The sequence below is a fragment of the Lynx canadensis genome, chromosome D1 (genome assembly GCF_007474595.2).
Source record: "Lynx canadensis isolate LIC74 chromosome D1, mLynCan4.pri.v2, whole genome shotgun sequence".
Taxonomy (NCBI): domain Eukaryota; kingdom Metazoa; phylum Chordata; class Mammalia; order Carnivora; family Felidae; genus Lynx; species Lynx canadensis.
The window spans coordinates 58005667-58026688 of NC_044312.2; the positions used below are offsets into that span (position 1 = coordinate 58005667).

General features: G+C 37.9%; 1 protein-coding gene across 1 annotated transcript in view; it reads left to right on the forward strand.

Annotated features, from left to right (window-relative positions):
• The window catches only part of C2CD3 (C2 domain containing 3 centriole elongation regulator), a 147454-nt gene that overhangs the window by 93424 nt on the left and 33008 nt on the right, over positions 1–21022 (forward strand). Inside the window, 4 exon segments of the mRNA XM_030331170.1 lie at positions 2947–3085; positions 6071–6135; positions 10130–10335; positions 11666–11799. Coding sequence (XP_030187030.1) covers positions 2947–3085; positions 6071–6135; positions 10130–10335; positions 11666–11799 — 544 coding nt within the window.

Here is a 21022-nt window from a genome sequence, read left to right on the forward strand (position 1 = left end):
GAGCAAGCCACTTTACCTCTCTGTTCCCTGGTTGCCTTATTTGTGAAATAGGGATAGAGGCACCTATCTTGTGGGATTTTCAGGTATGTTATGAGCATAAGTTTCGTATATAAGAAAGATTTGTAAGCTATAAGGTGTTACCCGAATATAAGGGGTTGTTATTTTAATCTCTGTGAAACGATTATATCTTTCTTGATGCATATATTTACATAAAACACAGGAAATCTAGGGAAAACGGTAAAACTGGTTCATCTCAAGTCCCCTTAACTGCTCTTGATGTGTGTCCCAACCTGTGGGAGGTATAGTGGCTTTCTTCTAGGCTGCCTCCAAAAAAGTGTTTCAGAACTTGACCTTTTCCAGATATGTAAACAGGCCCACCTGAATTTCTACCCATAAGGAGAGAGCCAGGGAAACCTGATAGACCTGCTTTCTCAAGTAATTTGTCACCTGCTGTTTGGCTGAAAGGAGTATTTCTATTCAAGATTGAGTAAGAAACAGTTTTCTTCCAAAATCAAAGCAGTAGTTTTATTTCGAGGCCTTTAGCAGATAAACCATCTTCAAAACTAACAGACATTTAAAAGGGATGGGGTGGGGTGGGTGGTATGAGAGCGTTCTGAGCAGTACTAGTAGACATTTGGAATCATAAGTTTATTGCAAGAAGTGTTTTGGGAGTACATGTTCCAGGTGAGGAAACTGATACCCAGAGAGCCAGAATGAAGTACTCATGTCATGGTAAATTAGTGGCAGAGTACACAGGAACCTAGGGTCCTGCCTCTCAGAACCATAACTGGCCCTCTGTGCTGATCTCTCAGAGCTTTCCGGAGCAGATGTTGTTGTCCTCTGATGGTGTGTGCATGCTGCAAGCAGATAAGGCAGCTTCTCTCTCCAACCCTGGCAAGTGTCTGTAGACAGAGGTAGAGGCGAGACTGCAAACCTTTAATAAAGGCCTTGGGTCCTCTCCATGCATTCAGGGAACTCTGAGTTTAGTGAGGAAAACCCAGACACAGATTATCACAGGATTTTGTGGGAACTGCCAACATAGAGGCAGATTATCTCTCCCTCACTGTGAGGATTTATGACATTTTATTGGAAGAAATCAATTGAAAAGCTTGAGACTTTCTAAGGAAAGTGGGAGAAAGAGAGAGCAGCTGTGTCAGGGAGTGTTCAGTTGTAGGAAACAGAACGCACTGAAGCCATTTTATATCTTGGATGCTGGGAGGCCCTGTGGTAGTAGTGATAATGTGAGTTTTTTGTTCCTCTGGGTTGCTTAAGTTATGTTTAAGACACACTTCTTCTTCTTTTTTCTTTCCTTCATCTGTAATCCTAAGATTCATAGCAGAGATTCAGAGCTGAAAGTGATCTTGTGGAATACATAGACTCTATATTATACAGAGTCTCAATTACTCAGCACTGTCCAAAAGAACTCTGTACTGTGATGGAGATGTTCTGTATCTTTATTGTCCAGTATGGTGGCCAGTAGCCACATGTGGCAATTGAGCACTTGAAATGTGGCCAGTGCAACTGAGAAACTGAATTTTTCATCTATATTTTCATGAATTTAATTTAAAGTTAAATAGCCACTTGTGGCTAGTGGTTATCTTGTTAGTTCATTTATAGACTATCTAGTATCACCAACTATCTTCATTTCTGTTGTTTTTTTTCCTCATAAATAAATTAAAAATTTTAATGTTACAATTTCTAACTTAAATTGTGTCCTCCACAAACAACTGTATTTCTTTGAATAGCAGTTTAGGTAAGTAGGTTTAGGCAGCCTATTGAGATCTTATATGAAAAGTCTGCTCTCTACGTATCACAACTGTAAGGTTGACTTTGTAATGAATGTAATTCAGGACATTCATCCTCCTTGTGTGGACTTCACATTCCCCTACCAACATTTGTCAGCTTCTATAAAACAGAGAATCATCTTTTGGGTAAACTGAGATGACTGAAGAAAAACTTCTGCTGTAGGTCCTCATAAGGGCTGGAACACAGCCTGGCAAAATGTGAAAAATACACATTGTCATTTCTGTGTTTGGATTTTGAATGTAAATGAAGGGCCTTAAAGCCTTCACCTTGCCTCCTTACAGTCCCCTCATTCAAATTTACCCTTATATGCTGTTATTCTCCTAGGAAGGAGGAAAAGAAAACCATTTTACTTTGTCTTAAGAGAGAATAAATGACTGAGTGTCCCACACTGGAGACCTGATCTTGTAAGAATTAACACCAGCACAGTACTCAATATTTTACATTTCTTAACTCTAGTAGAGGCAATGAAGAAAATGGCTGAGAGCTTGGACTCTAGAGCCAGAATACTTGAATTTGACTCTCAGTTCTATTATTTAATAAACACGTGACCATTTAAAATGTTTACTTTCTATGTACCCCAGTTTTTTTTATCTATATAATGGGAATAATAATAAAACCTATGTGTGAGGTTATAAAGTCTAAATGAGCTAATACATGTATAGTAATTAGAAGGTACCAGGCACATAGTAAGTAGTGTATAAGTTACCTAATATTATTTTTAATCCTTGTAACAACTTAGGAGGTATAAGTATCATATGCCCCATTTGAGGAAGCTATAGCCTAGATCAGCCTTGCTCAAAGTCACACAGAATGTATATGGCAGAGCTGATAATTGATCATCTGACTTTTAAGTCTCGGGCTTTTTGCAGTTCTACTTTTTTCTCTCAATCCAGTATTTTCCATCATCCCACAAAGTATGAAGTTGATGGGAGAAGTCATTCTTCACTGGGGAATATTTATGAACTGAGCCTTGAAAAGACAGTTTAAGTAGCAGAAAGGATACTGGAAACACTTCAGATATAGGGAATAGCTCAAGCAAAGACCCAAAGATAGGTCCTGCTTATACCTGTGTAATGGGAGGCTTCCAGCACATTCTTTCCGGCACCCTAAAGTCAGTCATTCTACTGTGTTCCATTTCAGGGATCCCCTTGACAGAGCGGAAAGTATTGATACCCAGTTGCTGTGTATCCTTTGCAACAGCTGATGAGCCATCTCCTGTCTTCACCCACGTGGTTGAAAACACAGATTCCCCCATCTGGAATTTTCAACAGCAGTCAAGGTTTGTATTTTATGATATTTCATCAGTCTTTTAGAATTGGCTTTTTGTTTCAAGAGACACAACAATATTGAGCGGACTGGGAAAATGATTTTCTTATCAAGCAGTTATTTAATTCTGGTGCTTATGAATTCACAGCTAGTAATGGTTTAAAGATTTTACTGCAGTGGGTTTTTTTTTACTCTTTTTGAGCTCTTTTGAGCTCAGTACCACTAAAAAACTATTCAGTGAAGACCTCTTATATGCCCCGCTTTGTTCTAGGGACTGGGAATGAAAGATGGTTAAGACAGTCCCTGCTATTGAGGTATTCGTGGTCTACCTGGGAAAATAGACAATAGAATGTGACACGTGCTGTAAAGGTAGTAAAAAAGAATTCTTGTGCATCTCAGAAAGATTATTTAGGCCAACACAGAAGTTCAAGGAAGGCTTCTTAAATAAGATAATTCAACTGAGTATTGAAGAATATACACAATTTATAGAGGTGAAGAAGGCAGAGCAAACTAACCTCAGTAAAGACTACAGATTATATATTCTTGAAAAAGATTTCTGGTGCAGTAGAAAGAGCCTGGGCTTTGCACCAAGAGAGACATGGCATCCAGCCCCATCTCTGTCATTTATTAGCTGTGTGGACAAATTACATTATATCTCTGAGCCTCAGATTCCTCATCTGTAAAGTGGGGTTAATTTTTACAGAGTTATTGTGAGGTCCAAATTAGATGACATTTAGGAAAATTACCTCATGGTACATAGCAGGCACTCAACAAATGTTAGATCTCCTTTGGAAGACTCAAAAGAATTAGAAGTGGAGTCCTGTCAGTCATGTTGGAGTGTGGCTCAGAGGTAAGGGGCTGACATACAGGCCTGATGCTGCAGTGCAAGGCACATCCTCCCTTTTCTTCTGTCACCTGTGTCATCATCATTAAAAGTGTGAGTTCTCAGGGTGCCTGGGTGGCTCAGTCAGTTAAGCATCTGACTTTGGCTCAGGTCATGATCTCACAGTTCATGAGTTTGAGCCCCGCATCGGGCTCTGTCCTGACAGCTCGGAGCCTGGAGCCTGCTTCGGATTCTGTGTCTTCCTCTCTCTGCTTCTCCCCCGCTCATGCTCTCTCGCTCTCTCTCTCTCAGAAATAAACATTAAAAAAAAAATTTTTTTAAGTGTGAGTTCTAGTATAACTACTGTTAACTATTGTCTTTATAAAGTTTCTTTCTTATTCACCAACAGTACAACAGTAGCTACACCACATGGTGTCTGATCTGCTATTTTCTCACAGTATTTACATACCTAGCTGAGCCTCAGCACTTGCTCACATGTTCAGTGTTTTGAAATTTAAGAGGCTGGCCTGAGTCAGGTGCTAAAACTACAGTGACAACTCAGTACTATCTATGGTGAGCTACCGGAAATTACAGAAATTCTGGCCTTAATGGTCAGGTACTTCATCCAAAATATCGAATCTGCCTTAAAAGGCAGGAAGCCAGAGGGCTAAGCTTCTAAGTGAAGGTGATTTATTCATTCAGAAATTAACTTTATGGACTTGATGAAGTGACATTGACAGTTTCCTAATTTCATCCCCTCACTTTATTTTTTGTTAATCTTTTTTTTAAGTTTATTTATTTTGTGTGTGTGTGAGACAGAGAAAGAGCATGAGTTAGGGAGTGGCAGAGAGAGAGGGAGAGAGAGAATCCCAAGCAGGCTCTGCACTCTCAGCAAAGAGCTCAACACAGGGCTGGAACCCAAAAAGTATGAAATCATGACCTGAGCCGAAATCAAGAGGCGGTCACTTAACCGACTGAGTCACCCAGGCGCCCCCATCACCTCACTTTAAAGTTAAGACTGTGGACCAGGGAGGTTACATAGTCTGTTGGAAGCAGAGGAAAGATGAGAAGAAAAATGAGTAATGATGCTGTTTACAATTGCTTTCTCACAAAATTGTTTCACTTGATGCTGCTAGGAACCTCATAGGTAGAAAATAATTATCCAATTTAACAGGTAAGAAAACCAGGGCTCAAAAAGTCTGCGTTTCCAGGGCCACTCAAGTGATAATAGTAGAGCTAGAATTCAGAGATGTGTATTTTGACCATGAGCTAGACTTCAGATTTTTGACACAGTATTTCACTTTATCACAACGTCTCTCATTGGTGTTAAACTGGGCTCTCTTCAGTTCCCCAACGGTGTCTAGGGAAGGATAGTAAGTCTCTTGGTTTTCCCTGGATCTCCTGGAACAATGGTACCTGTTTTTGAATTTTCCAAATATTTGTAATTTAAAACTATGTAAGTCACTTCACATAAAATGTATTAGAGATACTCACTGAATTCCACATCAACTTCTTTACCTTGTATGAAAATTGGGCACTTTCCTATTTTGGTGCTTTGCCTCTGGACAATTTGGCTTTGGAGTCAAGCAAACTAGGCTTTAAGTCCCAGCCCTGCCACTCACCAACTCACATGTGACCATGAACAAAACACTTGACCTCTCTTAGCCCATCTGTATCATCTGTAAAGCAGGGATAATAATGCCATGTCTAGGTTTTTGTGCAGATTACATGTATATGAGACACTAGGCACCATGCGTGGCCCAGGGTAGGCACTCAGTAGATGTTCTTTTCCCCTCTTCCTCCCTTCGCACCATTCCCCTTTCCACATCGCATAAAAAGAATCCCTACCTGCTCCAATAAACTGGCCATTACCTCTTGAGGAACTCCCTTTCCACACCCCCTCTTGTCCTGAGAAACTGAGTCTGAATGTGGCAGATATCATCAGGCAGGGAAGTACTGCATCTGGGAGGCTTGATTTTAAGTCTTGGCAAGTTACTTCTCTCTGAGCTTCTAGCCCTCATTTTAACTGTGAAGATAAAAATATATCCTATAAGATGACTATGAAAATGTTAGGAAAGTGCTTTGCAAACTATAAGATATTCTTCAAATCTAAGTTTCATACTGCAGAAGTTAATTCCTACACAGTTAATTTATGGTGGTTGTTTTTCTTAATAGGCTATCAAAAGAGTTTCTTTTGGACCCACAACAAACTCTGGTCTTCAAAGTTTGGCATAAAGGAGGTATGAACTCTATTCTGTGAATATCTATCTGGTTGTGAAAATTAGCTCACATCCTGTTGACAATTCCAAATCCCTTTCTTTTTTTAACCAACTGAACCCATGGCACTTATGATATAGGGAATACATGTATATGTTAGAGGGAATCTCACAGAATGCCACATTATTCTCCTATGGAAGTTAAGTCCTTTAGAAGCCATATCATTTTATTTGACTGCCTGCTTAGTGCAGAAGTCCAAGTACATTTAATCTTTCCAGTTGTATCTCAACAGTCACAGTGTATAGCCTGCCATACACAAGTGATTTCTCCCCCTTTGTATGATGTTACACCTTCTGTTGACTCTGGCTTATTAACCAAGACCCTAGCATTTTTAAGCAGTACACAAGACTAGAATCTTGTTCTAAGAACCTCCCCAGGATGGAGGTGCTAACATCATGGTCCTTGAACCTCATTTTAGTCAGCTACCATTATTAAGAGGCATAATTCAACAACATTAAGAGCATAGACTCTGAAGCCACACTCTTGGGATTCAAATACCAGTTCTACCCCTTACAAGGTAGTATGACCTTGGGTGAATGACTTAATTTCTCTATGCTCAGTTTCTTTATTTATAAAATAGTACCTACCTCTGGGGAAGAATTAAATGAGTTCCTGATACTTAGTAAAACCTTCTCAGTTTTTATTGTTCTTATTAGTGAATGGTAGTATGCTGAGAGCTTTCCAAATATCTAAAAGCAGGTAAAAATATAATTAGTTAAATGTTACAAATGTAACAGCTGAAGCCCAAGAAAGTTTAGGGCTTGACTAAGGTCATATGCCTATTAATCGGTGGAGCCAGGATTTGAACCCAGTTCTGACTGGCTATACAGCCTTCACCTTTTGTACTTCACCATGCTAGTAAGATTGGATGGGAAAAGTGAGCAGATGAGGACATCCAGTTACGTCACAGTTTCTATGCTTAGAAAATTTTGTCTTAACTAAATCCCTCCTATAAATCTAGCTTCTTTAACATTCTTGCTAGGGCCTTTTACACATTTTTTTACACTATTTGCCAGTGGTAAGTTTGAGAGCTAACCCCAGAGCCTAATAAAGACCTGAGAGTAGTCAATGTGTAAAAGAAATGGACTTACCTGTCTCTCCTCCTGTGCTTTGGTTTGGAAATGATGCTGTGAATCTGGTTTCAATGATTTATCCCATGCTCCTGCCTTAGATTCACTTATCATGTCCCCCACCCCTACCTAACCTCATAAATGTAGCAGGAACTGATTATAAATGCATTTTCTCTGAACCAACACAAGGAACTCCTGGTATATTTAACTAGGCTCCACCTCCTCCCTGGCTTTCTATTCTTTTCTTTCTCTGAAGTACTCCAGAGATGGTCAAGCAGACTGTGGTTTGCCTCGATTCAGCACTTACTGTAGTGAGAAGAAAAGAGTAAGTTTTGGTCTTATGCAGACCTAGATTCAAATCTTGGCTCTGCTATTTACGAGCTACATGACCTAAGGTAAAACACTTTATGTCTTTGAGCCTTTGTTTCCTTATTAATAAAATAAGGATAATAGTACCTGCCCTACAGGATTTTTATGAGGAATAGAGATAATATTTATAAAGTATTTGGCACATGGGGCACGTGGGTGGCTCAGTCAGTTAAGCATCCGACTCTTGGTTTCGGCTCAGATCATGGTTCGTGGATTCAAACCCCACATGGGACTCTGTGCAGAGAGTGCAGAGCCTGCTTGGGATTCTCTCTCTCTCTCTCCCTCTCTGTCCCTCCCCCACTTGCTCTCTATCCTCCTCTCTCAAAATAAATAAGTTAACATTTAAAAAAGTAAAGTATTTGGCACATAATTGGTGCTTAATACATGGAGCTATTTTTATTACACCTACTATGCTTCAGGTACTGTGCTAGGGCTATTCAGTATAGAGAAGAACAAAATACATTTCCCTGTCTTTTGGGACCTCCAGAGAATCCTGTAAAACCCTATTGTAAATGGAGATGGGGAAAATGCCTAGACCCAACGAAGCACACTTATTTAGCTCTGTCTCTCAATGTAGGTAGATGCCTCTCTTCCCTTAACTCCATCCTTTCCACATAGCCTCAGCTATGCAAAAGGTACTCAAACCTGGCCAAGCTGTGTTCAGTCAACATTTGAGTTCCTACTCTGTGCCAGGCACTATGCTAAGTGCTAGGGATTCAAAGATAAAATAAGGCATACATGGTCTCTGTCCTCATGGATAGTATGATTAGGCAAATATATGGTTCTCCGGTAGGGGATATCTAACTCAGACAGGATGTCAGAGAAGGCTTCCTAGAGCACACTTCAGCTGAGAAACGAAGGGGCATGAAATAGTATAGTCAGAGGGAACAGCAAATACAAAAGTCTGGAGTAAAGAACGAGTATGAAGGAAGTTTGAGATCATTAGAACACAAAACTACAAAGAAAGAATGATGGGTTGTCCCACTCAATCTGATAATTAAACTGAGCTCTTCAAAGCTATTGTTTTTCTCAGTGATCACCTTAGCCTGATTTCTTCTCAGGTATGTTTAGATGTAGTGCTTTCATTAGCCAGAACCCTAAAGTTACATTCTATCAAGAACAGGTTATACTTGGATAACCAAACAAAGCAAGATTAGTTTTCATTGCAAAGCTTTAAAAAAATCTTTGGAGTGCAAATTAATGGTTCTAGCCAATATTCTTCATTCCCGTTGGGTAGGAATTACTTGACTCCTACTCTGGGGAACACAACTTCAAACTTTCTAGAGCCTAAGACTTCAACTTGGAAGTTGAAGGGGTCTTAAATCTGGTTCATTACTTCTCATTGTATATATGAGACTTGAGGTTTAGGGAATTAAAGTAATGTGTTTTCAGTCAAAGCCATACTCAGATTAGCTATTGTAATGCACCTCCTCTCTGTCCCACTCTATGTTGGCCAGGTCATTTGTGTTCTCAGTGGATGTTTAGCAACTTCCTCATGATGTAGGAAGATTTACACCAGGAATGGAGAGTGTAGGGAACATAAAGCAAGTGACATTTGGTCTCAGGTTTCAGGTGGGTCCCAGTCCAAAGAAGAGTAAGCTGTCTAAACAAACATTAGACAGTGTGTGATGAGCTCAGTGTCACCAGCAGTGTGCACAAGAAACTTGGAAACTCATGACCACTCCTCTTAAAAATTTACATTCCTTGATTTATTTAGCAAATTGAAAACTGCAAATTGTGTCCTATGTTTGGTAGAATCAGCCTTTAATATTCATTATAAGGAGTGGAGCCTATACAAAAAAAGAACTTATGGAGTGATGGGGGCCTGTTTGTCCCCAGATACTTTCATGTCAGAAATGAGGAACAAGAAGCAACGAGTCAGAAAACAAGAGTCATTGCATGGTTGCTTGTCTATCCAAGAAAGGGTCTTCATACTCATTACGGGCAGCCCCCTTATAAGCTTGAGCCCAAGCTCTTATTTTGTACTGACTACTGATTTTCTAGGGGGTTGGCTTTCTTTTGTGATTTGTGTCACTTTTGTTTTTAATTAAATATAATACATGTGTATGTTATAGAGAATTTGGAAAATACAGACAAGTATAAATGAGAAAATGTAGATATGTAAATCCCTCATAATTCCAAAGGTGATGGTCTTTCAGATGATTTTTTTCAAGACCCACGTCCTGAGGAAAATTACTGAGACATGATAACGTAGGGAAAAGAACAAGTGTTTCTTATGTTTAAGGGTTGTTTTCCAATTGCCTATATCAAGAGGACAGAACTCAACTCTACTAGCTTTTCCCTGCCATACAAAAAGGGAAATCATAATAGTGAAAGCAGGCTGTGGTTCCCAGTCTCTCTTATCCTTATTATCTGTCTTCTCTTTTGATTTTGGAATCACTAAACTACCCCCCACCACCGCCCAGTCCTCTGTATCAGCTATTCTCTGTGCAACCTCTAATGTCAGTGGCAAGACATGCCCAGTCACACTGCTCAGCTCTTCTCTCTTCCCCCACAGATGAGGAGAGGGTGATTGGCTTTGCCTCAGTGGACCTCTCCCCGCTTCTTTCTGGCTTCCAGTTTGTCTGTGGCTGGTACAACATCACAGACTTCAGTGGAGAGTGCCAGGGGCAGATAAAAGTTGCTGTCTCCCCTCTGGAAAGTTTGATGCACTTCAAAGAAGAAAGACAATCAAGACGTGGAATGGAGACCCCAGGGTCACGGGTACGTATCCTAATTCAAATTCTTAAACCAGTAAGGGTTCTACTGAGAAAATCTATAAGAAGATCCTTTACATGTGTTTGGTACTTTCCAGCTTGCAGAACACATTATGTATTTGTGTCTCGTGATGATCTCATGACCTTTTTAGGGTGATAAAAATTTCACAGTGGTGTACATAGTGGAATTACATAGTGATGATGGATTCACAACTTTGAATGTACTGAAAACCACTGAACTGAACACTTTCAAAGGGTGAATTTTACAATACATTAATTATATCTCAATTAAAAAATTTTTTTTAGTTGACACACAATGTTACATTAGTTTCAGGTATACAACATAATGACTTGACAAGTTTATATATCATGCTATGTTCACCACAAGTGCTGCCACCATCTGTCACCATACAATATTGTTACAATACCATTGACTGTATTCTCTATGTTGTGCCTTTTATTCCCGTGACTTATTCATTCTATGACTGGTAGCCTGTATCTCCCACTCCCCTTAACCCATTTTGCCCTCTCCCTCCCCTCTAACAACCATCAGTTTGTTCTCTGTTCCATGTTCTCACAAATGGCCGTATCTCAATTTTTAAATAAAATTATTTGCAGCGTGGAGTTTGAAACCATATTGGCTGAAGTTTTCAAAAATTCTATTACATTAAAATCATTAGTCTATCTTAAAAAAAAAACAGAAAGAGGGGAATCAACAATAGCAAATACAAAGAACTCTTTTAGGGAGTTTAACTGTAAAAGAAAGAATTTTCAGACTGTCCCAGATGGAGGAACTCTATCAAAGCAAAGATTGTAGGGTTGTTTTTTTTTTTTTTTACCTCTTTTATCATGGATGTCTGGCCCAGGGTCTGGCAGAGTGTGCATCGGTAAATATTGAATATGAATGAATGCAGGAGAAAGTGACAGAGTTACACAGTTTGTGTATAAGAAGGTCTTTTCTTCACACCTACCCTGATAGTCATGAGACAAGAAATACGACAGCCAGATCAGCCTCACATGTAAAATACAATGATATCCAGCCAGGAGTTCACAAACTAGCTGGGGGAGCAGGAACATAAAAACAGATAAAGTAACTAAAAAGCAATCTGATAGCATAGTGTGTAAAATGGGGATAATAATAGTACCTACCTTATAAGATTATTGTGAAGCTTAAATGAGAAAATGCATGTAAATTGCTTAGTACAGCCTTCAACACTGAAAATGCTCAGTAAATTATATTTATCTACATACAGTAAATTTTACAAATTTATTTATACTGCTTTGTTCCAAAAGAATTTGTGGTGACAAGTGTACCATTTTTCTCATTGATTCTACAGATCCCAATACACAGCCCCTTTTCCTTCCCTGCTTCTGGTATGTATGCTGCATTCCCTGGCTGTGTCGCAAGATGGACCCCAGAACAACCTGCTCACACCTCATCAAGGGGACTTGATTTCTCTTCTCCTACGAGGTGAGTGAATTTTTGATGGGAAGAAATAGAGTCAGAGAGTTGGAAGCATGCTAACTGGCTTGTCATTTCTCTTTCCTTTATTTCTTTTCTTTTCTTTCTTTCTTTCTTAATTTATATAATTTTGAGAGAGAGAAAGTATGAGCAGGGGAGGGGCAGAGAAAGAGAAAATCCCAAGCAGCACTATCAGCACGGAGCCCGACATGGGGCTAGAACCCATGAACTGTGAGATCATGACCTCAGCCAAAGTTAGATGCTTAACTGACTGAGCCACCCAGGCGCCCCTCTCTTTCCTTTATTGGAGGAAGAAACCAGAAATTATCTAGATTAGGCAAATCTACAGAGTCAGAAACTAGAGACAGGGAAAGAGCTTTGTTGATCTTCTGTCACAATCCCTAGGAATTCCAGGATCCAATGAAAACAAATTTTTTATAAGATAGGAACTAGAATATTTACTGCTATCAAAAGGTAGCTTCAGTGGAAAGGATACTTTTCTTTTTTCCTCAGAGGCCTTTAACCTTTATCCCTAAAATCAGTCATCAGCTGTGTGAGGTCTTTCCCTTTCCAAACCTAGGAACCAAATTATTTTATAAAAAGCAACTAGCCCATCCAATTGCTTTGCAAAGCCAACCATGGATATGCATATGGATATTGCGGCTAGAGCACATTCCATTCTCTTAAAGGACGAGGTCTAGGAATAACATTGCTGCTTTCTACCCCACTCCCTTCCCGGCCTTAGTGGCATTTGTCATCCCCCTGCCTCCAGCAGTCTTTCCTGTGTCTGTCTCCCTACTTCAGGGATAAGACAAGGGATCTTCCCTTAAAATAGCCATTCCTACAGTAGCAGTTATGAGTACATCCTTTATTCCAGAAAGATACTCTCTAACACCAAAGCCCATTTCAGTGCTGTGTAGCTCTCTCTACCTGCTTACCACATGAAGAGTGCCTCTGCCCTCTATATAAAGGGATCCCATGTGTCTGTCAAATCCTAAATCACAGGCTTAAATAATTTTTCTGTTATCTATTTTATGGGTGTTACTTTGACCATAACCAGTCCATGAGACATGGATAGGATAAGGGTACTGGTATTAGGATAGAATATAGATCAATGATGAGGACACTATTTAGTAATTGTAAAAGCTAAGTCTAGTGGTTTGCTTTTCGTCCACATAAAAGCATCCCTGTTCCCATCTCAAAAGGACTATATCAAAATGACATATTCTGATCCAGCCAGCCATCTAAAGCTAACCAAATTGTGGTATATTCATACAAAGAAATACTACTAAGAAATTTTTCAAAAGGCAATACTGATACACAACCAAATGAATCTCAAAATATGTTGAGAAGCTAGTACATTGTATCTGATTCCATTTATATAAAATTCTAGAAAACACATACTAATCTATAGCAACAGAAAGCAAATCAGTAGTTATTTAGGGACAAGAAAGGATGACTAGAGCAAGAAAGAGGGAAGAATTATAAAGGACAGGAGGAAAGTTTTAAGGGTGATGGATATGTTCATAATCTTTATGTTGTAATGGTTTCCTTAGAAGTACACATATGTCAAAACTCAATATTGTGGCATGAAATTATGCTATAATTGAACCAAATAACCAGTTTTGATACTTCTCCAATAAAGGGTTGTTATTTGGTCAGTAGTTTTTCAGTCATGATAAAAAATTATACCCCAAAAAATTACCTCATATTGTATACTTTAAATATGTGACATTCATTATATACCAGTTATACCTTAGTAAAGCAGTTTTCAAACATTTCCACTTCAGAACCCTTTATACTCTTAAAAATTAGTGATAACCTCAAAGAGGTTTATTTAGGTAAATTATATCTATCCATCTTTACCATATTAGAAATTTCAACCAACATTTTTATTTTTTTTTAGTTTATTTATTTATTTTGAGAGAGAGACAGCACGAGTAGGGGAGTGCAGAGAGAAAGGGAGAGAGAGAATCCCAGCATGGCGCTAGAACCCACAAAGCCATGAGATCATGACCTGAGCCAAAACCAAGAGTCGGATGCCTAACCAACTGAGCTACCCAGGTGCCCACAACCAACATTTTTTATTCTAATATACAAAATCAGTTGTTTATATGAGGCACCTGGGTGGCTCAGTCGGTTGAGCATCTGACTTCAGCTTAGGTCATGATCTCGTGGTTCATGAGTTCAAGCTCCACATCGAGTTGGAGCCTGCTTTGGATTCTGTGTCTCCCTCTCTCTCTGTCCCTCCCCGCTCTCACTCTGTCTCTCTGTCTCTGTCTCTCAAAAAAATAAATAAATAAATAACCATTAAAAAAATAATTTAAAAAAATCAGTTGTATATCTGTACATCAGCAATGAATAACCCAAAATGAAACTGAGGAAACAATTCCATTTACAATAGCATCAAAAAGAATAAAATACTTAAAAATAAACTTAACAAAAAAAGTGCGGGGGAACCTGGGTGGTTCAGTCAGTTAAGCGTCCGACTTCAGCTCAGGTCATGATTTCATGGTTTGTGGGTTCAAGCCCCATGTCGGGCTCTGTGCTGACAGCTCAGAGCCTGGAGCCTGCTTTGGATTCTGTGTCTCCCTCCCTTTCTGCCCCTCCCCGGCTCGCTCTCTCTCTCTCTCTCTCTCTCAAAAATAAATAAAGATTTAAAAAAAATTTTTTAAAGTGCAAAACTTACTCTCTGAAAACTACAAAACATTACTGAAAGAAATTAAAGAAGGTCTAAATAAATGGAAGGATATCCCATGTTCACAGATTAGAAGACTTAATATTGTTAAGATGGCAGTATTCCCCAAACTGATCTATAGATTCAACACACTCCCTATCATAATCCCTTTTGGATTTTTCGTAGAAATGGGCAAGCTAGTCCTAAAATGCATATGGAAGCTCAAGGGACACAGAGTAGGCAAAACAGTCTTGAAAAAGAACGAATTCCTAATTTCAAAGCTTAACACAAAGTTACTGTAAACAGTACAGTGTGCTACTGGTATAAGGATAGAAATCTAAATCAGTAGAATATATTGGCAGTCCAGAATAAACCCATGTGCCAAAGATGCCAAGATGTCAAAGATGCCAAGATAGTTTAATGAGGAAAGAATAGTCTTCAGAAAATGATACTATATATCCACATGCAAAGGATTGAAGTTGGACCCCTTCTTCACACTGTATGTAAAAATTAACTCCAAAAGGATCATATATCTAAATGTAAGAGCTAAAACTATAAAACTCTTAGAAGAAAACATAGGAGGAAATCTTCATGACCTTAGATTAGGCAATGATTCCTCATATAAGACACCAAAAGCAGAAGCAACAAAAGAAAAAGTACACTGGATTCATCAAAATTAGAAACTTTCATGCTATAAATGATACCATCAAGAAAATGAAAGGCCACCAACAGCATGGGAGAAAATAATTGTAAAACATAGATATGATAAGTGACTTACTTGTACCAGAATATGTAAAGAATTCCTACAACTCAATAATAAATGGCAAGTAACCCAAGTAAAAATGGACAAATGGTCTGAATTGACATATGCCCAAAGAACATATACAAAGGGTCAATAAACACATGAAAAGATGGTTAACATCATTAGCCATCAGGAAAATGTAATTGAACCATAATGAGATACCACTTCATACCCACTGCAATGACTGTAATCAAAAAGACAAATATTACAAATGTTGGAGGGGATGTGGAGAAATTGGAACCCTCATACATGGTAGGTGGGATTTTAAAATGGTGCAGCTGCTTTGGAAAACGGTCTGGCACTTCCTTTTAAAAGGTTAAACATAGAGTAACCGTATGATCCAGTAATTCCACTTCCAAGTATATACCCAAGAGAATAAATCATATGTTCATACAAAAACCTGTGGGTTTGTAGTAGTAGCATTATTCCTAGTAACTAAAAAATACAAACAAAATGTCCATCATCTGATGAATAGATGAATAAAATGTGATATCTTTATATAATGGAAAATTATTCAGCCATGAGAAGGAATGAATTACTGATACATGCTACAGCATGGGTGAAGCTTAAAAACATGCTAAATGTGGGGCACCTGGGTGGCTCAGTCAGTTGAGTGTCTGACTTCTTTGGCTCAGGTCACGATCTCGTGGTTTGTGAGTTTGAGCCCCACATCAGGCTCTGTGCTGACAGCTCAGAGCCTGGAGCCTGCTTCGGATTCTGTCTCCCTCTCTTTCTGCCTCTCCCCCAACTGCACTCTGTCTGGCTCTCTCTCTCTCTGTATTTCTCAAAAATAAATAAACATTAAAAAATAATAATTAAAAAAATGCTAAATGTATGAAGCTAGTCACAAAAGACTGTATGTTGTTATGATTCCATTTACATGAATTTCCAGATTAGGCAAATCTACAGAATCAGAAAGTAGATTAGCAATTGCCTAGAGCCGGGAGGTTTGGGTGAGGGTTTGGGGCAGAAGGGGAAGTGTGGAGTGATTGCTGATGTATAGGTATAGAATTTTTTGGGGGGTGATGAAAGTATCCTAAAATTGTGGCAATGTTTACACAACTCTGTGAATATACTAAAAACAATTGAATTGTAGACTTTGGGTAAATTGTATGGGATGTGAATGCTATCTCATTGAAGCTGTTACTTAAAGAGAAGACTGTTATTGCCGAAGTCAAGTTTTTGAATACCATGCTGAGAAATTTGAAATTTGTTTTATAGATTAAAAACAGAGAAACCGAAGCTAGAAAGAAACAATGGTGATTAAATAGTTTAGTACACAAATGCTTAGAACAGTGCTTGTCACATAATAAGGACTCCATAAATAGTGTTGTTCTTACTGTTACCAGACCTGTGTTTTAAAAAAAAATCACTCAGGCTGTAATGTGGACAATTTATTAAAGGAGAATGGGTAACACTTAAGTCAGTGGAAATAAACAGAAAATCAACAAGGAAACAGTGGCTTTCAGTGACACACTGGGCTAGATAGATTTAACAGATATATTCAGAACATTCCATCATAAAACAGCAGAATACACATTCTTTTTTTTCTTTTTTTTCCATGTTACATGTTTTATTTTACTTTATTTTATTATTTAACGTTTATTTATTTTTGAGATAGAGACAGAGCATGAACAGGGGAGGGTCAGAGAGAGAGGGAGACACAGAATCTGAAACAGGCTTTAGGCTCTGAGGTGTTAGCACAGAGCCCGATGCGGGGCTCGAACTCACGGACTGCGAGATCATGACCTGAGTCGAAGTCGGACGCTTAACCAACTGAGCCAACCAGGCGCCCCTTACATGTTTTATTTTAAAAAGTAAAAGAAAAAAATGTAGAACCTTGAAAAAAGGGAAACTACTAGGAAAAGATTTGTTCATATAAAATATTGTAAAATGTCATTTATTTAAAATACTCCATTTTTTTCAAATTGTTATTTAAATTCTAGTTAGTTAACATATAGTGTAATATTGGTTTCAGGAGTAGAATTTAGTGATTCATCACTTACATGTAACACCCAGTGCTCATCATAACAAGTGCCCTCCATAATACTCATCACCCATTTAGCCCATCCCCCACCCACCTCCTTCCATCAACCCTCAGTTTGTCCTCTACAGTTAAGAGTCTCTTATGGTTTGTTTCCCTCTCTTTTTTTCTCCCCCTCCTGTATGTTCACCTCTTGTGTTTCCTCAATTTCACATATGAGGGAAATCATATAGTATTTGTGTTTGACTTATTTTGCTTACCATAATACACCATAGCTCCATCTGTGGTCGTTGCAAATGACAAGATTTCATTCTTTTTGATGGCTGAGTAATAGTCATTGTGTAAGTATACCACATCTTCTTTATCCATTCATCAGTAAATAGACATTTAGGCTCTCTTTCCATAGTTTGGCTTTTGTTGATAATGCTGCTATAAACATCAGGGTGCATGTACCCCTTTAAATCTGTATTTTTGTATCCTCTGGAAAATAACTAGTAGTGCAATTGCTCCTTTTTTGAGGAGCCTCCATACTGATCTACTCTGGAATACACATTCTTATCAAGTGAACATGGAACATTCTCCAGATAGATCATATATTAGGCCACAAAACAAGTCTCCACAAATTTAAAGAGATCAAAGTCATAACATATATTTTTTCCAACCACAACATTATGAAACTAGAAGTCAACCACAAGAAAAAATCTAGAAAGAGTGAAAATACATGGAAATAACGCTACTGAAAAATGAATGAGTCAACCAAGAAATCAAAGAAGAAATAAAAAATTACACAGAAAGAAATGAAATTAAAACACAAATGGTCCAAAATCTTTGGGATGCGGCAAAATCAGTTCTAAGAGGGAAATTTATAGTAACACGGGTCTACCTCAAAAAGGAAGAAAAATCTCAAACAACCTAATCTTACACCCACAAGAGCTAGAAAAAGAACAACAACAAACAAACAAAAAACCAAAACCAGGAGAAGGAAGGAAATAATAAAGACTAGAGCAAAAATAAATGATATAGAAACTAAAAAAACAGTAGAACAGATGAATGAAACCAAGAGCCGGTTCTTTGAAAAAATCAACAAAATTAATAAACTTCTAACCAGATTCATCAAAAAAAGAGAAAGGAAGGATTCAAATAAACAATATCACAAATGAAAGAGGAGAAATAACCAACACCACAGAAATAAAAATAATTGTAAGAAAATATTATGAAAAATTATATTCCAACAAATTGGACAACCTGGAAGAAATGGATAAATTCCTAGAAACATGTCACCTATCAAAACTGAATCAAGATGAAACAAAATTTGAACAGACCAATTACCAACAAGGAAATTGAATAGATAATCGGCAATCTCCCAGCAAACAAAAGTCCAGGCAGGACCAGTTTCACAGGTGAATTCTACTAAACATTTAAAAAAGCTATTCTTCTCAAATTATTACAAAGAATAGAAGAGGAAGGAAAACTTCCAAATTCATGTTATGAGACCAGTATTACCCTGATACCAAAACCAGATAAAGACACTACAAAAAAAGAGATACAAAAATTCTTAATATTTAGAAACAGAATCCAACAATACATTAAAAAAAGCATTTACCATGATCAACTGGGATTTATTCCCAGAATACAAGGGTGGTTCAATAATTGCAAATCAATCAACATGATACACCGCATCAGTAAGAGAATGGATAAAAATCATATAGTTATTTCAATAGATGCAGAAAAAGCATTTGACAAAATACAACATCCATTCATGATAAAAGCCCTCAACAGAGTGGGTTTACAAGGAACATAGTTCAACATAATAAAGGCCTCATATGGAAAACCCATAGCTAACATACTCAAAGCAAGGAAAAACTGAGAGCTGTCTCCCTCAGATCAGGAACAAGACAGGATGTCCACTCTCACCATTTTTATTCGATACAGAACTGGAAGTCCTAGCCACAGCAGTCAGAAATAAAGAAAAAGAAATGAAAAGCATCCAAATTGGTAAGGAAGAAGTAAAACTTTCACTATTTGCAGATGACATGATAAAAAAATAAAAACCTAAAGAGTCCACCAAAAAACTACTAGAACTGATAAAGGAATACAATAAGGTCGTGGGATACAAAATCAACATACAGAAATCCACTGCATTTCTATACACTAATAATGAAGCAGCAGAAAGAGTAATTAAGAAAACAAAATAAAAAAGAAAACCATCCCATTTACAAATGCAAAACAGTAAATACTTAGAAATAGTAAAATACTTAGAAATAAATCTAACCAAAGGGGTGAAAGGACCTGTACTCTGAAAACTATAAAATATTGATGAAAGAAATTGAAGATAACACAAAGAAATGAAAAGACATCCCATGCCCATAGATCAGAAGAAAAATAATTGTTAAAATGTTTATATTCCACAAAGCAATCTACATATTTAATGCAATCCCTATCAAAATACCAACAGCATTTTTTCACAGAGCTAGAATAAACAGTCCTAAAATTTGTATGGAACCAGAAAAGACCCTAAATAGCCAAAGCAATCTTGAAAAAAGAAAAGCAAAGTTGGAGGGAATCACAATTCTGGACCTCAAGTTATATTACAAAGCTATAGTAATCAAAACAGTATGGTACAGGCACAAAAATAGACACATAAGTCCATGGAAAAGAATAGAAACCCCAGAAATAAACCCATAATTAGCTGGTCAGTTAATCTTCAACAAAGAATGCAATGGGAAGAAGACAGTCTTTTCAACAAATTGTGTTGGGAAAACTGGACAGTAACACACAAAAGAATGTACCTGGACCACTTTCTTACACCTTACACAAAAATAAACTTAAAATGGATTAAGGACCTAAATGTGAGACCTGAAACCATAAAAGTCCTTGAAGAGAGCACAGGCAGTAACTCTCTGACATCGGCCATAGCAACATCTTTCCAGATGTGTTCACTTAGGCAAGGGAAACAAAAGCAAAAATAAACTATTGGGACTATATCAAAATAAAAGTTTCTGCACAGCAAAGTAAACAACCAACAAAACTAAAAGACAACCTACTGAATGGGAGAAGACATTTGTAAATGACATATTCAATGAAGGGTTAATATCAAAAATATATAAAGAATTTTTACAACTCAACACACAAGAAACAAATACTCCAATTTAAAAATGGGCAGAAGACGTGAACAGACATTTCTCCACAGAAGACTTACAAATGGCCAAGAGATACATGAAAAGATATTCAACATCACTCATCACTGGTGAAATGCAATCAAAACCATAATGAGATATCATCTCACACCTGTCCAAATGGCTAAACTCAACAGCACAAGAAATAAGTATTGGCAAGGATGTGGAGAAAAAGGAACACTTGTGCACTGTCAGTGGGAATGCAAACTGGTTCAGCCACTGGAAAATAGTATGAAGTCTCCTCACAAGTTAAAAATAGAACTACCCTACATAGAGGAATGACACTACTGGATATTTACCCAGAAGATACAAAAACACTAATTCAAAGGGCAAATGCACCCTTGTGTTTATTGCAGCATTATTTACAATAGGCAAACTATGGAAACAGCCCAGGTGTCCACTGATAGATGAATGGATAAAGAAGATGTGATGTGATGTGATGTGTGTGTGTGTGTGTGTGTGTGCATGCACGTGTGTAATGGAATATTATCCAGCTATTAAAAAGAATGAAATCTTGGGGTGTCTGGGCGGCTCAGTCAGTTAAGCATCCGACTCTTGGTTTCAGTTCAGGTCATGATCTTGCAGTTGGTGGG